This window comes from Melozone crissalis, unplaced genomic scaffold (assembly GCF_028551555.1).
Source record: "Melozone crissalis strain CALT ecotype California unplaced genomic scaffold, PUWL_Pcris_2 ptg000041l_1, whole genome shotgun sequence".
NCBI lineage: Eukaryota > Metazoa > Chordata > Aves > Passeriformes > Passerellidae > Melozone > Melozone crissalis.
This window is the reverse complement of record NW_026535819.1, coordinates 9,760,682-9,780,202: the sequence shown is the minus strand read 5'-3', so window position 1 is coordinate 9,780,202 and position 19,521 is coordinate 9,760,682. Positions and strand designations below refer to the sequence as shown.

The 19,521-nt window shown below is 51.8% G+C and overlaps 2 protein-coding genes across 2 annotated transcripts; one reads left to right on the top strand and one right to left on the bottom strand.

Annotated features, from left to right (window-relative positions):
- Window positions 1-1,021: 1,021 nt before the first annotated feature.
- Window positions 1,022-16,688, top strand: FAM166A (family with sequence similarity 166 member A). Its single transcript, XM_054284160.1, has 7 exons — window positions 1,022-1,077; window positions 4,625-4,794; window positions 8,776-9,095; window positions 10,797-10,902; window positions 12,358-12,452; window positions 14,850-14,967; window positions 16,588-16,688. Exons 1-7 carry the CDS (start codon window positions 1,022-1,024, stop codon window positions 16,674-16,676), a joined length of 954 nt encoding a protein of 317 aa, XP_054140135.1. The 3' UTR covers window positions 16,677-16,688.
- On the bottom strand, window positions 16,666-18,787 carry TUBB4B (tubulin beta 4B class IVb). The gene is made up of 4 exons (XM_054284159.1): window positions 18,667-18,787; window positions 18,472-18,580; window positions 18,284-18,394; window positions 16,666-17,874 (listed from the first exon to the last, which is right to left on the bottom strand). Exons 1-4 carry the CDS (start codon window positions 18,721-18,723, stop codon window positions 16,814-16,816), a joined length of 1,338 nt encoding a protein of 445 aa, XP_054140134.1. The 5' UTR covers window positions 18,724-18,787; the 3' UTR covers window positions 16,666-16,813.
- Between the last annotated feature and the right edge of the window lie 734 nt (window positions 18,788-19,521).

Sequence of the window (19,521 nt, the reverse complement as noted above, 5' to 3'; positions counted from 1 at the left end):
GGACCCTGTGTGTGAACATGGAGCTGTGAGTGTGAACAGGGAGCTGTGTGTGTGAACATGGACCTGCATGTGTGAACGTGGATCCTGTGTGTGAACATGGAGCTGTGAGTGTGAACATGGAGCTGTGTGTGAGCAGGGAGCTGTGAATGTGAGCATGGAGCTGTGTGTGAACGTGGAGCTGTATGTGAACATGGAGCTGTGTGTGTGAACAGGGAGCTGTGAGTGTGAACATGGAACTGTGTGTGAACATGGAGCTGTGTGTGTGAACAGGGAGCTGTGAGTGTGAACATGGAACTGTGTGTGAACATGGAGCTGTGTGCGTGAGTTGGGTGTGTGAACAGGGAGGTGTGTGTGTGACCATGGAGCTGTAAGTGTGAATATGGATCTGTGAGTGTGAACATGGAACTGTGTGTGAACATGGAGCTATGTGTGAACATGGAGCTGTGAGTGTGAATATGGAGCTGTGAGTGTGAATATGGAGCTGTGAGTGTGAACATGGAGCTGTGAGTGTGAATATGGAGCTGTGAGTGTGAACATGGAGCTGTGTGTGAACATGGAGCTATGTGTGAACATGGAGCTGTGTGTGTGAACAGGGAGCTGTGAGTGTGACCATAGAGCTGTGTGTGTGAACATGGAGCTATGAGTGTGAACATGGAGCTGTGAGTGTGAGTTGGGTGTGTGAACATGGCCCTGTGAGTGTGAACAGGGACCTGTGTGTGAACATGGACCCTTGTCTGTGAACATGGCCCTGTGAGTGTGAACAGGGACCTGTGTTTGTGCTGGGGCCACTCCCAGGGAGCCCTGGGTCCAGGGCTGGAAGCCCTCAGGAAATCTGACAAACACTGTAGAATTCCTGTGCTGCTCCCAGACAAGGTGGGGAAGGACAGAGCTGTGTCCAGGAGCAGCTGAGGGGTTTGTGCTGCAGGTGGAACCTGTTGGGGCTGACATCACAGAGCTCCCCTGGTGATTGCATTGAGCTGTGTCTCCTTCCCTGCTGCCCAGCACGGGCTTTAACATCATCATGGCAGGCTCGGGGGGAAAGAGCATCTTCCCTGAAAACCCCTACCACATCCCTGGGTGAGTCCATCCAAAACATCCATTTCCAATGCACAAGGCTCTGCTTGGGGTCAGGGAGTGTTTATGGCTCAGGATGTTTTGGGTTTTTCTTTAAGACACTATTCAATATTCCACGTATCCATGCTCTGAAGGAGAGACAGCTCCAGGGGAAGCAGCACCTTACAGAGGGGTAGAACTGCAGAACATGCCATGGCACATGGACAGCAAAGCCAACATGGTTCTTTTCCCCACTTTTTCCTCATTTCTTTTAAGCTGCCAAATGTCAGCAGAGCTCCTGTGCAGGGCTTGGCTTCCAAACTGTCTTAAAATCTGCATGAAGGATTTTTGGAAGTCTCCTTTGACTGAAGGGTTGTGCAGATGTGACACCCTCTGGTCACTGGGCTGGAGCCCTGTCCTGCTGCTGGGGCAGACACTGGGAACTTTTGTCACCTCCTCCATAAATTGGATTTCTTCCCAAAGCTCTTTGGGACACTCTCCTCTAAAGGCTTGGAAGGAAGAAAGCCTGGAAATGAGGCAGGGGGAGAAGGTAAGATGTGAATGGGAGGAATTGGGGATTTGCTGTGAATTAAGACTTTGTGTGTGTGGGGTCCCTGGGTGAGACCTGGGATGTGCAAAGAGGGTGGCCCCAGGGGAAAAGCAGGTGAATCCCTGGGATTAGCCCAGGCTGAGGGGAGCCCTGGCACAGGGAATGGCAGGCAGGGCTGGGGAGGCAGAGCCCAGGCACAGGGAGAGGGTGGAGCTCTTTCCTTGGGGCTGCTCCTGCTGGTGACCCAGCCAGCCCTTCCCCTTGCAGTGACAGGCAGGATTTTCCATTTCTGATCTCTCCACCTTCCCACTTACATAAGCTCTGAGCCTGGGGTTTTTTTACTCATTTTTGCATTGCTGTGCCCATCCGATGTGACATTCCCTGTGTGCCATCTGAGCTGTGCTGGGGACAGATGAGGGACAGCAAGGAGGGAGCTGTGGCTGGAATGGCAGCCCCAAAATCCCCCACAGCTTCCCTTGCTCAGCCCTGCCTGGTTGCAGCTCCCTCAGGAGCAGCTCCAGGACCTGGGGTGGACACAGCACCTGGGGCTGCTCCTCTCTGAGCTGGAGGAGGAGGAGGCAAACCCTGCTGCTGTTCCTGTTGGTGCTGTGCTCAGCACCCCTGGGTGCTGAGGATGAGGAGGAGCTGCCTGGAGGGCATCCCCAGCAGAGCCTGCACTGGGCTGTCACAGGAGAAGGGTTGGTGTCCAGGATGTCCCCAGGTATCCCATGTGCTGCACCCCCTGTGCCAGAGGAGCTACATACACCCCAAGAGCCCCAGAGCCAGGCAATGGTCACAGCAGGGGTCTGGAAAGGCACCACGGAGCTCCAGGGACTGGGAAGCCACAGCAGGGGTTTGGAAAAGCCACTACAGTGCTCAGGGCACTAGGAAACCTAAACCCAGTGAGTGGGATGGCTTGGGAGGGTCTGGGTGGGCAGGGAAGGGCTCAGTCCATGATTCCTGGGCACAGCCTGGCTCTGCAGAGCTGGGGAGGGTTTGGAGACAAGCGAGGATGGCCCAGGGCCAAGGCTGTGCTTGGCAGGGAGGCAGAGCAGGTTTGGGACTGGCGATGGAGGAGATAGGGCTGAGCAAGGGGGGTGAGAGGGCTCAGCCTCGGGCCAGAGGGGTTTCACTGCTCACAGCCTGAACCCAGACAGGGCTCTCCAAAAGGGGGTCCCTCATTGACCCCAGCACGGGGCACAGCCAGCCCTGCTGAGGCTGATCCTGCCCCAGGATTCACCTGTGCCTCCCTCATGGCAGATCCCCCTGGCTCAGGTGATCTCTGTTTAATTGCAGGGGAGCAGAGCCCTTTCTCAGCCCAGCCATTATTTGTCCAGGATCAAAATCCCTCCAGCCATCCTGTAATTATTTGGGCTGTGTCATTTGTGCCCTTGCTCAGTTTATCATTGAGAACCCCTGGGGTTGAGGCACCAGGAGGAATCCTGCACGCAGAGTGGGGAAACCTGCCCAGAGTAAATGCACAGCTCTGCTGGCTGCTGTTTAAACTATTTGGAAGGGAAAGGACTTACTCATCATCTTATGATCCTCATGCATCATCTGGCTTTAGCCCCGGATCCACGCTGGGCTCATTGATGGAACATTTCTGTCCATTGCAACTGGCTGCTCTTCCTTCCTTCAGTGCTGGAATAGCATCAGCATTAGGAAATGTGAGACTGGAGCAACTCGAGTGTCTGATGGTGGCTCAGAGCTCCAGCACCTGCCCTGCCCTTGGCCACAACAAGTGACAGTGCCCAGCTTGGGGACTGGGCAGGGGAGAGATCCCAAAATCTGAGCTGTGTTTGTTCCTGGGACTGACAACCTTCCCTGTGCAATCAGTGCCAGGGTGGGCTCATCAGCCTGGGCCCACCCTTCACTGTGAGCAGAGAGAGGAGGGTACAAGAGAGGAATTATTCTGATTTTTGAGTTTCAATACTGAACAACAGACACTGGGATTTTCTCAGTTACAGTGTGTCAGAGCAGAGAGGCACTGCAAAGTTTAGACTGGGGCACATTGAACTGGAAATGGTGTTTTAACTGGAGGATTGTGGATGTTGGTGCTGCCAAAGCCCAGGCTGGGCTGGGAGTGTTCCCATCCACATCCACAGGTGCTGCTCCCTCACCTCACCCACGTTTCTGCATGAACCAGGGGCCTGTGCCTGTACATGCCTGAGAGCTGATGAGCAGCGTGTGCTGCCAGAGGAGAACATGCATGTGAAACACAGACACTCCCTGCTGGCTCCCGTCACCACACCTGGGCTCTCAGTTCTCCCCCTGTGCTCAATCCATCCTCCCTCCCCTGGGCTCTGCACAGGGCCTGCCCAGGGCACAGACACTGCAGCAGGTCTGCACTGCCAGAGGGCAGGGCTGGATGGGACATTGGGAATTGGGAATTGTTCCCTGTGAGGGTGGGCAGGCCCTGGCACAGGGTGCCCAGAGCAGCTGTGGCTGCCCCTGGATCCCTGGCAGTGCCCAAGGCCAGGCTGGGCAGGGCTGGGAGCACCTGGGACAGTGGGAGGTGTCCCTGCCATGGCAGGGGTGGCGCTGGATGGGCTTTAAGGTTCCCTCCAACCCAAACCAGTCTGGGATTCTCTGAACCCCCTGGGCCTGCTCAGATCCTCCATTACTCCAGCACCTCTTGATTTCATTCTATGACATCTTCCCACTCTCTGTGCATGTTCTGCATTGATTTCTCTTTGTGGGGTTTCCATCATCCAGGTGATCTGTCACCTTGCCCCGTCCTCACCAGGGGCATCCAGACCCCCCCTCCCCTGTGTGAGCCAGATCGTCCCTTTGTGTCCCTGAGCAAACAGCCTGAGGGGCCTGGGCAGCTCCTGGCAGCAGCTGGACAGGGCTGGGAGCACCTGGGACAGTGGGAGGTGTCCCTGCCATGGCAGGGGAGGCACTGGATGGGATTTAAGGTCCCTTTTAACCCAAACCAGTCTGGGATTCCACAATTAACCCCACCAGTGCACATCCCCCACTGCCATCATGCTCATGGCTCCTTTCTGCTTTCCTCCCCAGCTATGGGGGCTATGTCCCTCAGTTCACCTTCACCTTTGGGGACACCTATGGCAGGACCACCCACGAGCTGCTGACAGATCCCAGCGTCAGGAAGAGCCCTCGCTCCCTGCTGGCACCCCTGGACTCCAAGGAAAACCTCCTCCAGTACCATTACCACATCGACCACCCAGGTGAGCAAATGGGCCCTGTTAATGAGCACTAATTAATTAATTACCAACGGTGGGCTCTGTCCTTGGATGAAATGGGATTTTTTCCTTGGGGAATCACAGCTCTGACAGCTGGGGAGGAGCAGAGTGAGGTGCTGCAGCTCTGGGCCTCAGCTGATGAGGATGGGGATTCTGGTGCTGTGGAGAGTTTAGTTCCCAGGTTATCTTCAGTTCAATGAAGATAAGTGATTTTATGGCATATCATTAACTCACTCCCCAATTCTTCCAGAATTCCTATTATGGTTTAACCCTGACTGGCAACCAAACCCCATACAGCTGCCTGCTCACAAATCCAAACCATGGCCTTTATATTCTATAAAGAAAATTACCTCTATCCCAGTCAAACCCAGCACAATTCCACAGGCTGAAATCCATCTTTCTGGGGAAGGTCTGGTCTCCTAAATCAGATTCTTTTCTGGCTCACCTGCCTGGTGTACAGCTCACTCTGCTCCAGCTCTGACAGCTTGGCCTTGATTCTGCTTCTTGCTGCTCCTCCTCAGCTCAGCAGAAGCCTCCTGTGTTTTCCCTTTCTTTCCTCCTTTTCCCTCTTTTTTCCCATTTTTTTCCCTAATTTTTTTCCTCTTCTTTTTCCTCTTTTTCCCCCCTCTTTTTGCTTTTTTTCCTCTTTTCCTTTTTTCCCTCCTCCTTTCCCTCTTTTTCCCTCTTTTCCCTTTTCCCGCCTCTTTTCCCTTTTCTACCCACCTTTACCCCTCTTTCCCCCTCTCTTTTCCCTCTTTTTTTTCTCCCTTCTTTTCCCTCTTTCCCCTTTCCACTTTGCTAACAGACTCCACCTCCTCCATCAAGCCCAGACAGGCTCATGTGGATTCCCAGCACTGGGAATTTGCAGGAATTTCCTTCCAAGTCCCAGCCCTTTGTGCAGGGTGCTGTGTCCCTGCTGAGCAGCCCCAGGCAGGCACTCAGGACTGCCCTGGGGATGTGCCACCCTTTGGGGACACATGTGCCATCCTTTGGGGACACTTTTGCCACATCCCATGGCTGTTTGGATGGCCTGGACAGTGGGAATGAGTTTCCTGCATGCTGAACACGGGGATAAGGTGCCCCTGTGGGATCTGGGTCTTTATTTCCCTGGGGATGGCCACATCCAAGTGTTCCTCTCTCATTTCTCACTGGGAATTTGTGTCATGCAGCTTCTTGGGGCCTCTCTGCTGCTCCTGGCCCTGCTCTCCAGGATCAGGCCTGCACTGCACAGCTGGTGTTTACAGGCCTCATTCCTGGAGATCTGGATTTGCATTTCCTTGGTCTAAAACACACCTTGGACAGACCCAACTAACCAGTTGACTGAGTTGCTCTCTCATTATTTTGGTTCCCTCCTGGTTGCCAGTGCTGGTGCTCGTGTTTGCTGCTCCTCAGGGAGGTCCTGAAGAACCAGCCCTGGCTGTGCTGACAAGGTCACCCCAGCCCTGCTGCCCAGCTGGGCCTGAGCAATCCCTCAAACCCTGCCAGGTGCTCCTGGTGTCCTCCTGGGTGTTTTATGTGATTGTTTTGTGTGATGGTGATCAAAGAGCTCGTGGCAGTGTGGGGCCTGTGGCAAACTCAGTCTCAAAATTTTTCTCAAGGCCTGGCTTTGATAAAGTCTCATTGATGGGCACCAATACTTCGATAGTTTCTATCAGTTGAATCCCATTTGTTTTCTTGCTGGAAGTGCAATCAGGCTCTGTTGTTGGGGATCTTTTCAATCTGGTGACTAGAAAAGGGCTGTGTCACCTCAGGCTGGAGCTCAGGGCAAGGTTCTGCCCCCAGAGGGTGCTGGCACTGCCCAGGCTGCCCAGGGAATGGGCACGGCCCCGAGGCTGCCAGAGCTCCAGGTGATCCTGGTGGGTCCCTCCAGCTCAGGACATTCTGTGATTCCATGAGATCAGCCAGGGATGTGCTGAATTATCCATCATCCATGCTGCAACTGGAACCTGAGGTGAAAATGTGGATATTTCCTCAAATCAGAAGCACTGTGCTCTCCTGGCTTTTCATTTTGTGCTTCACTGTGCAGCCTTTCAGAATCAATCAGTTTGCAAACCCCAGGGGGATAAAAAGGAGCTCACACGGATTTCTCATGTACAGAACAATCTAAGGTTCCTTTTCCTTTGGTTTGTGGGAGAAAGAGAGTAGATTCAACATTCTTCTTAATAATGAAGTAAAAAGTAAACCTGGTTTAAAATTTTCACATTAGATTGAAAAATCATTTTAATCAAGGATTTTTCCTTATTTTGGTGCCAGCTTGAATACTTGATAATTCAGTTGCATAGAGCATATTATATATATTTCCCAAAGTTGTATACAGAATATATATTATTTATATATATTTATATATTTTTATATATTTTATAATCTGTTTTATATATATAATATATGTTATATATTATATGTTAAATAATATATATGTTAAATAATATATAATGTGTATATATATTGGTTTATATATATAACAATATAGTTATATAAAAATAAAGTTGTATACAGAAGATATATTATTTATATATATACATATATAATATATATATATAAATATATATAAATATATATTATATATAATATATATTATATCTTACACATATAATAATAATATATAATGTGTATATATATATATAATGTGTATATATGTGTGTATATATATAATGTATATGTGTATATATATAAAAAAAATATAAAATGTGTGTATATATATATATATATACACACATACACACATTATTATATAATTATGGGCAGATTACACACCTAAATGCCCACCAGAAATTTATACTCATGCAGAAAAGGGCAGATTTTGCTGATTTCTGTAGATTTTCAGAAATCATGGAATCATTCAGCTTGGACAAAACCTCTAAGAGTATTCCAGCCCTGCAGAGGAATGGGCTGTCTGCAGATGGAGCCTCTGCTGGAAGGGAGCTCCTCATTCACTCCCCAGGCTCAGCCCTAGGATGCAGATGTGCTCCCAAGGGGAGCTCACAGGAAGGCTGTAATGACCTGGGAAAAAATGGCCTGTGAGCACAAAAATGGAAGGAATTTGGTTTGTTTTAAAAAGACCAGGCTGACACAGGAACAGTTTTCCAAGAAGGCTGTGGGGTGGAGGATTCTCCTCTGGAACTACAGAGGAGGGGAAAATGAGTTTCACTGCTGGCACAGAGAAAGTGCCTGAGCCAGGGAGGTCACACGGGGCTGGGGAGCCACGTCAGGGGGATTTTAAAGGGGAAATCAGAGAAAAGTTGCCCAGCTCAGCTGTCCCTGCAGAATCTCAAATGACAGGGCTCTGTCCCTGGTTCACAGTGGAGATATTTGGATGTGAGATAATGTTTTTCCAGCCAGTGTTACAGCAGATCCTTTCCTTGGTGCCAGAGCAAGAATTCCTTGGAGGGGGCTCTGTTTGGGGTGGGCTGCCACAGCCACGTGGAGTTAAGGATTGAGGGTTTTTCCCCCTTTTAGCTTGGCTGGTGATATTTTACTGTTTCAGTGACAGCTGGAATAAATGTTATTTAACTGGGATTTGTGCTGGATTTCTGTGCAGGCTGGATTATTGATGGGGCTGATGAGGATCAGAGGAAAAATGGAAACAAACTTGTGAAAAAAGAACTCAGCAGGCATAAGTATACTGCTCCCAGGATTTGGAAATTAAAGAACCAAGAGGGCTACAAGGAATAATGATGCATCCAAAACCATTGTAGGAATAATATGGAAGCCTATACAAAGCAGAAATTCCATATCTCATTGTTTCCTGCAGTACATTCTTTATGTATTGCTGCTTCCCTTTGGTTTTTAGTTATTTACATTTAATTTAAATGGAGTTCATGGTTTGTAGCTATTCTGGGATGTGCATGGAGTGGATCCTTGTGGTCTCTTCCAAGTTGATCTGTTCTGGTTCTACCTCCAGGCTCCTTCCCATGGCACAGGGATAACAGGAATGCCTCATCCTCTAACTCAGTGTCTGTCCCTCAGGTTATGTCACCTACCAGACCATCACGAGCCCTCCCGAGATCTCCCTGGGGCCTCAGCCCGTGCCCACGGTGCTGGAGGAGCCGGTGCAGCCCCCCATGGGTGCCCAGGCTGGGCCGTGCCCCCCGGCCGTGCCCGGTGCCCAGCAGGGCTGGCAGAGCTCCCTGGCCCTGCCCGGTGCCCAGCAGGGCTGGCAGCCCCCAGGGCTGGCCCCACACCCCGCAGTCGAGCAGCTGAACAGGGAGCTGGCCATGGCACCCCTGGCACGGCTGCTGGGCAAAGGGACAGGGCCCTGCCAGTGCCAGTGTGAAGGGACAAAAACGGTGAGTGGGGCTGGGGGTGAGGGGTGAGGAGGGGATTGCACACGGCTGGGAGTGCCTGTTGGATTGTGCCCTTTGCTGACCCACATTGTGCCCTTTTCTGGCCCACAAAATGCTCTTTTTTGACCTACAAAATGCTCTTTTCTGACCCACATTATGCCCTTTTCTGACCCAGAGATGGGGTAACTCAGAGGTCTCTTAAAAACTTTTATTCCATTTTCAGTCTCATGTGAAGGGTGAGATAATACACATATTATAATCGATGCCGTTACAATTAGAAGCTAACTATTTCTTAATTACAATACATAGAGGTGTATATGTGTATTAAAATATTTAACTGAAGTACATATAAGTGTACATAAACACTGTAAGTGTTTTTTGGCTTATTAGCTTTAGCCACGCCATGCTGTAAATGCTTTAAAGCTTCTGATTTATGCTATTACAATTAGAAGCTAACTATTCCTTAATTACAATACACTATGAGTGTTTTTTGGCTTATTAGCTTTAATAATATTAGCTTTAATTAGCTTTTTATACTATGTTGTGAATGCTTTAAAGCTTCTGATTGTGATGGCGTGAATTATAACATCTGTATTGTCTCACCCTTCACATGAGACTGAAAATAGAATAAAAGTTTTTAAAATGCCACTCAGTTGCTACATCTCTGGGTCAGAAAAGGGGTTAATCCAGCAAATGGCAAGGGCACAAAAAGTTAGGAGTTTGTGTGGAGAAAGATCAGACACAAAAATGTTTCCAGCAGCAGCAAATCTACTCCATCTTCAGGAAATGGTTTTGATCATTAATTACAGTTCCCAATCAAAACCACTTAATTTCTCTTTTGGGTGGGTTTGGCTTCAGTCTCAGTCCCTAAAGTTGTGCTGTGCTGTGCTGGGCAGCCAGGCTTGTGCTTCCTTAGGGTGTCCTTGGATGCTGCCTTCCTCCTCCTCCTCCTCCTCCTCCTCCTCCTCCCAAAACGAGAGCAGTCCCAGCACCTTTGGTTGGGTTTCTGCCCCTACCTGAATTTCCCACCACCATTGCTTCCCCTTTGAACACCAGTACTGGGATTTGCCTGTTGATCTGGGGGCTGTTGAGCACAGCACAGCCAAATATCCCTCCAGACCAACATGTTTCATGGTGCTCTTTTTGTTTGTTTTTTTTTTCTTTGTTGGTTTTTATTGTTTGTTTTTTTGAGTTTTTTTGGGTTGTTTTTGGGTTTTGGGGTTTTTTTTGTTTGTTTTGGTTTTTGTTTGATTTGTTTAAAAATTATTATTTTTATTATTTTTAAATAAAACATTTCTTTTCTCTGGAGCCAGTGACAGCCTCTGTCACGTTCCTGCAGAAATCCCAGGATTTCTGCAAATCCTCTGAAGGCAGAGATTAGAGGTTTGACGTATGGAGTCAAAAGCTGGCTTGGATGTAAATCCCAAGAAGGGGCATTCCTGCTCCTTGCCCTCAGAAACAGATTTACCCAGGAGCTCAGTGCCAAAGCTCCCCCTGGATTTTGCAAACCCCTTCTAGGTCTGCTACTTGCTCCTCTCGTAATTTGGCTTTCCCAGAAATGGCTGGGGAGGCTCTTGGAGTGAAGTTGGGAAGAACTGGAAATGGGAGCTGCCATTCCCAGCCCTGGCAGTGATTTCAGCAGTGCAGCCAAGGGCAGGAGCAGGTTTTACTGGTGTTTGATTTGATTTCTCTCTTTGTTTTGAGCAGCTGGAAACCGGAGGTGTGGCACTGCCAGGAGGGGTTGCAGCAGCAGATTACACCTTGCCAGTGCTGCCAGTGCCCAATGCCATCCGACAGAAAGTCACCTTAGGTAAAGCACAGCCAGGGCACCTGAGCACCCTGAGGACACGGTGTGACCCTTCTGCCCAGGGGAAACCTCAGTGGCATTGCCTGGTGGCTCCACCTTGTTTGGGATGGAAAATATAAAAATATCCCTGCTGCTCTCCCTGCAAGGGCGTTTATTTGGGATATTCTGTCACCCTTTGGGATATTCTGTCACCCTTGGGATGCTGTCACCCTGTGGATGCTGTCACCCTTTGGGATGCTGTCACTCTTTGGATGCTGTCACCCCTTGGGATGCTATCACCCTGTGGATGCTGTCACCCTTTGGGATGCTGTCACCCTGTGAATGCTGTCCCACTTTGGGATGCTCTGTCACCCTTTGGGATGTTGTCACTGTTTGGGATGCTGTTATCCCTTGGGATGCTGTCACCCTTTGGGTTGCTGTCACCCTTTGGATGCTGTCACCCTTCGGGTTGCTGTCACCCTTCAGGTTGCTGTCACCCTTTGGGATGCTGTCACCCTGTGGATGCTGTCACCCCTTGGGATGCTGTCACCCTTTGGGATGCTGTCACCCTTTGGGATGCTGTCACCCTTTGCCCATGGGCAGTGGAAGGGATTCAGGAACCTCCTCATTTCCCTGCAGGTGGTGAGGAGAGCTGTCCTTGGGCTCTGCCCCACCCTGCTGGGGTGGTTTCCATCTCCTAGAAATCAGATGTTTTCCTGAACCACCAAATCCACACATACAGGGATGTGGCCCCACCATAAAGGCGTAAAATGTGTCCCACAAAGGGTGTTCTACATCTTCCCCCCTGCTCTGGGAGAACATTCCTGTGCAGCAGGAGGGATAAGATGGGTGATGGGCTGATCCCCCTCAAGGATCCAACTGCAGCAGGTGGGATCCTTCACTCTGCACTACAGGGATCACAATATCCCAGTTAAAATGAGACACTGTGCAGGCTTTAGGGTGCAGAAGACAAATTTCCTTTCCAAAGCATTCCTTTGGAAAGAGGGAGTTTGGGCTGCTTTTAGGTTCTACCTCAGTAGGTTTTGTGTAGTTTTAGACTTTATAAAGTTTCTCTTGGGGGAATTTGTTGGATGGGCAGAGGAGATGAGGAAAAAAGGTTGGACATCCTGTTGTTGTGTGTCTTAAACTGGGAGAAAACATGGAAGAGCTGTAGATGTTAAAAAAAAAAAAAAAAAGGACTAAGAAAATGAAATGGTTCTTCCATACCATGTGCAGACCAACAAAAATCAGTTCAGGCCATTGTGTTCTCCTTGGGAATCATAAGGCAAAAAAACCTCTTTCAGAGAAGATACCTCACATGTGAGAGTTAATTTTACAATTTAAACAGATTCATTTTTCCTTCCTATACTTTAAGGTTTGATATTCATCCCAGGTTCCTCTATTCTCAGAGTGCTTGATCTTTAAATGATCTCTGTATGTTCTCAAGCAGAAAATGTTATCTTTTTCCTCCACCCAAAGGGTACACTGGCTACATCCCCTGCTCCCTGGACAACGTTGGCATGACCTACCTGCTGGGTGTGAAGAAAGCCATGCAGGAATTTGACCGTCGCCAGGTAAATTATGGATTATTGAAATGAGGATGTGCATAATGCTGGTGCTGAATTTTCAGGATTTTAGAACTGGATTATTGGACTAGATTAATGAAATGAGAATGTGCATAATGCTGGTGCTGAATTTTCAGGATCAGGATTAGAACTGGGGTACAAGTACAAGCAAAATCAAATGCTGAAAAAAACCACCAGCAATTAAATTCTGTAACTTGTTTCCTTGGGACATTAAGGGATGGTAAATGAGTTCATAAAAGGATTAAGGAAATATAGTGAGGGCTGGGTCAAGAGTAGCTGTTAAAAACGTTGCTCTGGGTGCAGAAATACAGGATGCAACTGTGCGCACTTCCTTTATAGCATACATCTCCTCTGTCTGGTTGGCAGTGCTGGTGACTTCCTGTGATATATCATTTATTTGGTTGTAAGGCTTTCTCCTTTCCTAACACAATTTGTCTTCAAGGGATCTTGACCTTCTTTCTCCTCCTTTTGGGAAGGATGCAGAAATATCCCTCCTGAAAGGCTGTTTTCCCCTTGCTGTAAGAGCTCCCGTACAATGACACACAATCCTCGGCACGGAGAGGGAGATCCCTCCTTGCAGGGAGTTTGAGTTCAGAGCAGCTGAGTTTGCATTCAGAGCTACCCAGCCCTCCCTGCCCCCAGCACGGCGTGAGATCCTGGGGTGCAGAGAGAACCTGGGATGCAGAGGGACCTCTGGGGTGCAGGGGGATCCCCGGGGTGCAGTGTGATTCCCAGAGTGCAGTGAGATCCTGGGGTGCAGAGGGATCTCTGGGGTGCAGAGGGAGAATCCCTGGGGTGCAGTGTCATTCCTGGGGTGCAGAGGGATTTCTAGGGTGCAGAGGGATCTCTGGGGTGCATGAGATCCTTGGATGCAGTGAGATCTCTGGGATGCAGAGGGATCCCCAGGGTGCAGTGTGATTCCTGGGGTGCAGTGAGATCCTTGGATGAAGTGTCATCCCCAGGGTGCAGAGGGATCCCTGGGATGCAGTGAGATTCCCTGGGATGCAGAGGGATCCCTAGATGCAGTGTGATTCCCGGGGTGCAGTGTCATTCCTGGGGTGCAGAGGGATCCCCGGGGTGCAGAGGGATCCCTGGGATGCAGTGTAATTCCTGGGGTGCAGTGTGATCCCCGGGGTGCAGTGTCATTCCCAGCATTCAGCAGCCTCTCAGGTCCAGCATTAAGTGCATTAACCCCAGGCTGAGCCCCCCAGCCCCTGCTGCTCCCCGGGTCACACGGCCGTGCCTCCATCCCCTCCATCCCCGAGCACAGGGGGCTGATGTCGGAAAAGCGTCCCGGGCTGAGGGTGCCCAGCTCGGAGGAATCATCTGGGCAGAACTGAGCGGGGAGAGCAGCGCCGAGCTCTGCATGAGCTGCATTCTCTGTGCCGGCTGCTGTCTGCTTCCCTGCTGCCGTGAATAGGAATCGAAATGGAGCAAACGGAACAAAACCCGGCATTTATCCCTGAGTGTGCTGTGGGCCACCCTTCCCGCCCCGCTGCCCACGCCTGCAGTGCCCTGGATCGGCCGGGGAGGGTCCGTCTGTCCATCCGTCCGTCCGTCCGTCCGTGCGGGATGCAGCGCTCCGGGCTGCAGGGCTGAAGGGAGGAGAATCACACCACAATTCCAGCTAAGATGGCTTCTGACTTCAAGCCTCTCATCTGCTGCCCTAAATCTTCGTTGTCCTCGGTTACAGATGTGCCATGGATGGCTGCTCACTGCCTGCACGGCAGAAACCCCCCGAGGAGCCGCAGCCTGGGCTCCATCCCAGCACAAAGGCTCGGTGTGCTGGCTCCGTGACCCACATCCCTGCTCCACACCCCAAACACAGCTCCAGGGACACCTTCAGGGCTTCTGTGACACCCGTGCTGCTGGCCAGCCTCAGAGGGCAGGAGATGATTTGCACTCTTCCTTCAGTTAATGCTCCCTAAGCCTTCCTGTTCCTCCTGGCCTGGGAATCCCAGGCCATTCCTGTTGGTGGGACTCATGGAAACACAAAGGGGGTCAAGCCCAAACACAGCCACAGCACAGGAGCACCAGCTCCAGGGACAGCAGAGCAGGAGCTTTGGGACTTGGGGATGATCCCCAAGGGAATAAATCAGGATCAGGATCCCAAGGACAGCACCTGGGCCATGCTGTGGCCATGGGGGACGAGCTGGCAGGGACTGCTGCCAACACCTGCCAGGAGAAAAATTTATGGAGTGGGAAAAGGGACAATGCAATGTAGCTCTTAATTAGAAAAAAGCAGGACTGGAAGGAGAATTGTTTTATGTTGGCTTAAATATTTTATATAATGCAGAGTCAAAGCACATGACTTTGGTAAAAATAGTGTGTTTTAAAATAAACTGTTCCATGTTGTTTTGGGGTCTTTTCTGTTTTGTTTTCCAGCTTTTGGAAAGAAATCCACCTTACACGTTGGGCAGGAGATTCCCCCTGACACACTGGCCAGACACCAAAATTTACACCCGTGCTGGACTCATCCCCAACTACATGGGCTTTGTACCACGTAAGTTCATCAGCTGAGTGAAAATAAAAGTCACTAATGCTAATTACTGGGTTAAGTGGTGCTGTTACTGGCTGGAGTTTCATAGCAGTGAACAATCACTGAGGTGTTCCATGTGGGTTTCTTCTGGTCTGCGCTGAGCTGCTGGAACCCTGCCATGCCCTGGCTGCAGGAGAGCACAGCATTCCCACTGCCAGCCGCTCCCAGGCTTCACATTTCCAGCCACCACCCCTTGTCCAGGCTCAGTGACATCCCACCTGTCACGTGCCAGCAAAGGGGTTTGCTCTAAAAAGCTTGAAGTCTGATAAAAAGGAAAAGGTAGATGGTGTGGAGGGGTTGAGAAAGCACAGAAAGTGCAGGGAAATGGTTTTTGCCATCAGGACAGGTCCCTGCCTGAGCCCTGGGCTGCCTAAAAGGAGAGCTCTGGAGGAATTTTGTGTGTAAGGGGAAGGTGTGTCCATGCACCTGGAAGCATTTAATGTACCAGGTTAAAAAATCTCAATAAATTTTGCTGTGTTTGGTCACAGCTCAGTAATGTGGGTGGGAAATCATGGAGCTCAGCTGGGAAGAACTGGACTCACTGCTCATCCTTGCTGCAGTGCAGAGGGGGAAAATGGGAGAAGATATGAAATGTGGCAGGATTGAAAGCAGAGTGGGAAAACAACTCTGCAGGCAGGGCTGGGCTGTGGCTGCTGGGGAGGTGAGCCCAGAGAGCAGAATGTTGAGTGCAGGTGTGACACTGGGCCCTGCTCTGCAGACATTCCCACCTCCCTGCACTGGAGCCACCAGTCAGCACAGTTTTAACTGCTCCAACCAGTCCGGCTCTGCGTGGAGAAAATTAATTAAGGCAGAAAACCTTTAAACAAAAGCAGTTATAATTTAGAACACTGAACAGAATTTTTTCAGCAGGGAAGGGGCCTGCTCCCTCCTGTCCAGCTCCTTGGTGACAGCTTTGTCACTTGAAGCAGCACCAAACATGAATTGATTCCATTATAAACACCTGCTGTTAATACAGGGTTTTCATGAGACAAACAGTCCCAGACACCTGTCAGGTGTTCAGCTCACCCAAAGAGCAGAGGCTGCACAAACACCTCATTATCCAAGCCTCAGCTGTGGTTTCTGAAATCACTGCAGCAGGGCTGTGCTGCAGGACAGCTTTGGTGTCACTTGTGACAGCGCACCCAGCACCCTTGGGCCAGGCCAGGGCTGCCTGCTGGGGCTGCAGGGCTGAGGAGCTGCAGTGGAGCAGCTCAGCTGCTGCAGGAACACCAAACACCCAGTGCTGGGCGCAGCTCTGTGGCACCATTTTGTGCCCAGGCAGCTCAAAGCTCCTGTGACCCCTGCTCAGCTCCTGCCAGCCCCAGCTGCACCAGGCCACAGGCAGGTACCTAAATTTAGACACAGCCTGGAGTTAATCCCACCCTCCCTGCTAAATGTGCCCCCCTCCAGCAGCACCTGAGTGTAAGAGAACACCAGGGAACATCTTCAGTCCCCATACCAGACTGACACCATGGCAGTGACACGGCAGAGGCACCTGGCTGAGGGCAGGGACAGAAGCGGGGGACATGGACAGGGTGACAGTGCTAGTGCTAAGCCCCATGGTTTATTGTTTTTGTGTTCCAGATCTGCAGGACATCTGTGGGCTCACCTATGGGGACGGCACGCGGGAGTCGTACCGCTGGGAACAGAGGAGACGGGGACTTGCACTGTGAAAACTGCTTTAATGGTGCCTGTACAGCATTGGGAGTGACTCGGAAACAGCAATAACAACACAACACAAACAGAACTTTTTGAATGAGAGAGTTCATACAACTTTAAACAAAATTTACAGGTGTTCAACTGCATAGCTTTACTCTGCCTCCTCCTCAGCCTCCTCCTCGAACTCTCCCTCCTCCTCAGCTGTGGCGTCCTGGTACTGCTGGTACTCAGACACCAGGTCGTTCATGTTGCTCTCAGCCTCTGTGAACTCCATCTCGTCCATGCCCTCGCCCGTGTACCAGTGCAGGAAAGCCTTTCTGCGGAACATCGCAGTGAACTGCTCAGAAATGCGTTTGAACAGCTCCTGGATGGCCGTGCTGTTGCCAATGAAGGTGGCAGACATTTTGAGGCCGCGAGGTGGAATGTCACAGACTGCTGTCTTAACGTTATTAGGGATCCATTCAACAAAATAGCTGCTATTTTTGTTCTGAACGTTCAGCATCTGCTCATCCACCTCTTTCATGGACATGCGGCCCCTAAAGACAGCGGCCACTGTCAGATAGCGGCCGTGACGAGGGTCACACGCCGCCATCATGTTCTTGGCATCGAACATCTGCTGGGTGAGCTCTGGCACGGTTAGAGCCCGGTACTGCTGGCTCCCACGGCTGGTGAGCGGGGCAAAACCGGGCATGAAAAAGTGCAGACGTGGGAAGGGAACCATGTTCACTGCCAGCTTCCGCAGGTCAGCGTTGAGCTGGCCCGGGAACCGCAGGCAGGTGGTGACACCGCTCATGGTGGCTGACACGAGGTGGTTCAGATCACCGTAGGTGGGGGTCGTTAACTTCAGTGTTCTGAAGCAAATGTCGTACAGTGCCTCGTTATCGATACAGTACGTCTCGTCCGTGTTCTCCACCAGCTGGTGCACCGACAGCGTGGCGTTGTAGGGCTCTACTACAGTATCTGACACTTTAGGGGAGGGCACCACACTGAAAGTATTCATAATTCGGTCTGGGTACTCCTCACGGATTTTGCTGATGAGAAGGGTACCCATGCCAGAGCCTGTGCCACCACCCAGGGAGTGAGTAAGCTGAAAGCCCTGGAGACAATCACAGCTTTCTGCCTCCTTCCTTACAACATCTAACACTGAATCGACTAATTCAGCACCTTCCGTATAATGGCCCTTTGCCCAGTTGTTTCCTGCTCCGCTCTGACCTGGAAAAGAGCCATTTTCGTATTAGATTACGGTCACTGCTTCCTGCTTATTGCTTGCAAGCAAAGCCTAAGAGCATCAGGCTCCATGAAAGCTTTCATCTTATCGAGCGCAGGGCTGTGGTTTCACACAGGCACCTCTGCAGTGGCTCGCCAGACACAGGCAAACATTAATTATCAATGATACAGCAGCCACTCCATTTATCCCGGTGGCACGCACGGAGGCGGTAACGAAAAACCGAAAAAGCAACGACCTCTGGTGCCACCTGGGAGCCGCTCCCAGCCGCAATCCCGGTATTCCACGCCAGGATTAGCCCCGTCCGGGCCGGTCCCTCAGAGCATGTGCGGCGGGGCAGCCCCGCAGTGCCCTGCCCGCCCCACCCCGCGGTTCCTCCCGCCCCCGCGCACTCACCGAACACGAAGTTGTCTGGCCTGAATATCTGCCCGAAAGGCCCAGAGCGCACCGAGTCCATGGTACCGGGCTCCAGGTCCACCAGCACGGCGCGGGGCACGTACTTGCCGCCTGCAACACAGCGAGAGCCATGACTACCGCGCCGGGGGGGGCCGGGGGGAGCACGACGGGGCGGGTCCGGGCCCTACCTGTGGCCTCATTGTAGTAGACATTAATGCGCTCCAGCTGCAGGTCGCTGTCCCCGTGGTAGGTGCCGGTGGGGTCGATACCATGTTCGTCGCTGATCACCTCCCAGAACTGCCGAAGAGAAGCGCGTCAGCGGCGGCCACGATGGACCGGGCACGCTCCCCTCCCGCCCCCGCGCCCTCTTTCCCCGCCCGGACCTTGGCTCCGATCTGGTTTCCGCATTGCCCGGCCTGCAGGTGCACAATCTCTCTCATAATGGCGGCAGCTCCGAGCGTCCACTACAACCCCAGATTTTCCCCAACCGACTCTGGCTGCGTGAAGCAACCGCCAGCCCTTATATAGCAGCGGAATGCGCGCGCAGCCTTCTTCTCCCCGCCCAGGCGGGCACTCGCAGCAACGATTGGATGCCTATAGCGAGGCTCTACAAATGCGAGAATCTAATTGGCTGCGCCGCTGTCATTCAAACCGACGGCTCCTATTCGCCCCGCCCACCTGTCTGTTGGCTTTACAGTTAGGCAACCGGGAGCCGCGAGTGCCCGCCTCAGCTCGCTCACGGCGTTTCTGATTGGCTCAATTGAATGATTGATGTCGAAGCCGATTGGCTGCCGGCCGTGGGGGGTGAGCTAACGCAGTTTGATTGGCGGGGAACGAAATGCCCTGGTAACCGTCGCAGTGACTCCGCAGCGGGCTCTGGGCGGTGGCCGCCGCAGCCGCCCATTCACGGAGCCGAGTGCGCGCTTTGCGCAGCGGAGGCGCGGCTCCTCCTCACTGCGGGACAGGGCGGGTTTCCCGCGGGTCCCTAGCGCTTTCCCCCCCGCCCCTCGCCCCCGCTCCTCCAGCCAGGTCTCTCTTCTTCCTTCCTTCCCCGCCCGTCCCCCCGTCCCGCTCCAGCCGCCGCCGCAGCGCGGGTGGGGGAAGGACCCCGCGTGCGCACGCGCGGGCTGCAGCGACATTCCAGCACTTTCTGGCGCGCGGCCCCGGCCCAAGGGTGGCGGGGCCGCGCGCGGGCGTTGTCATGGCGACAGCGCGCGCGGGTGGCGGGAAGGGTCTGG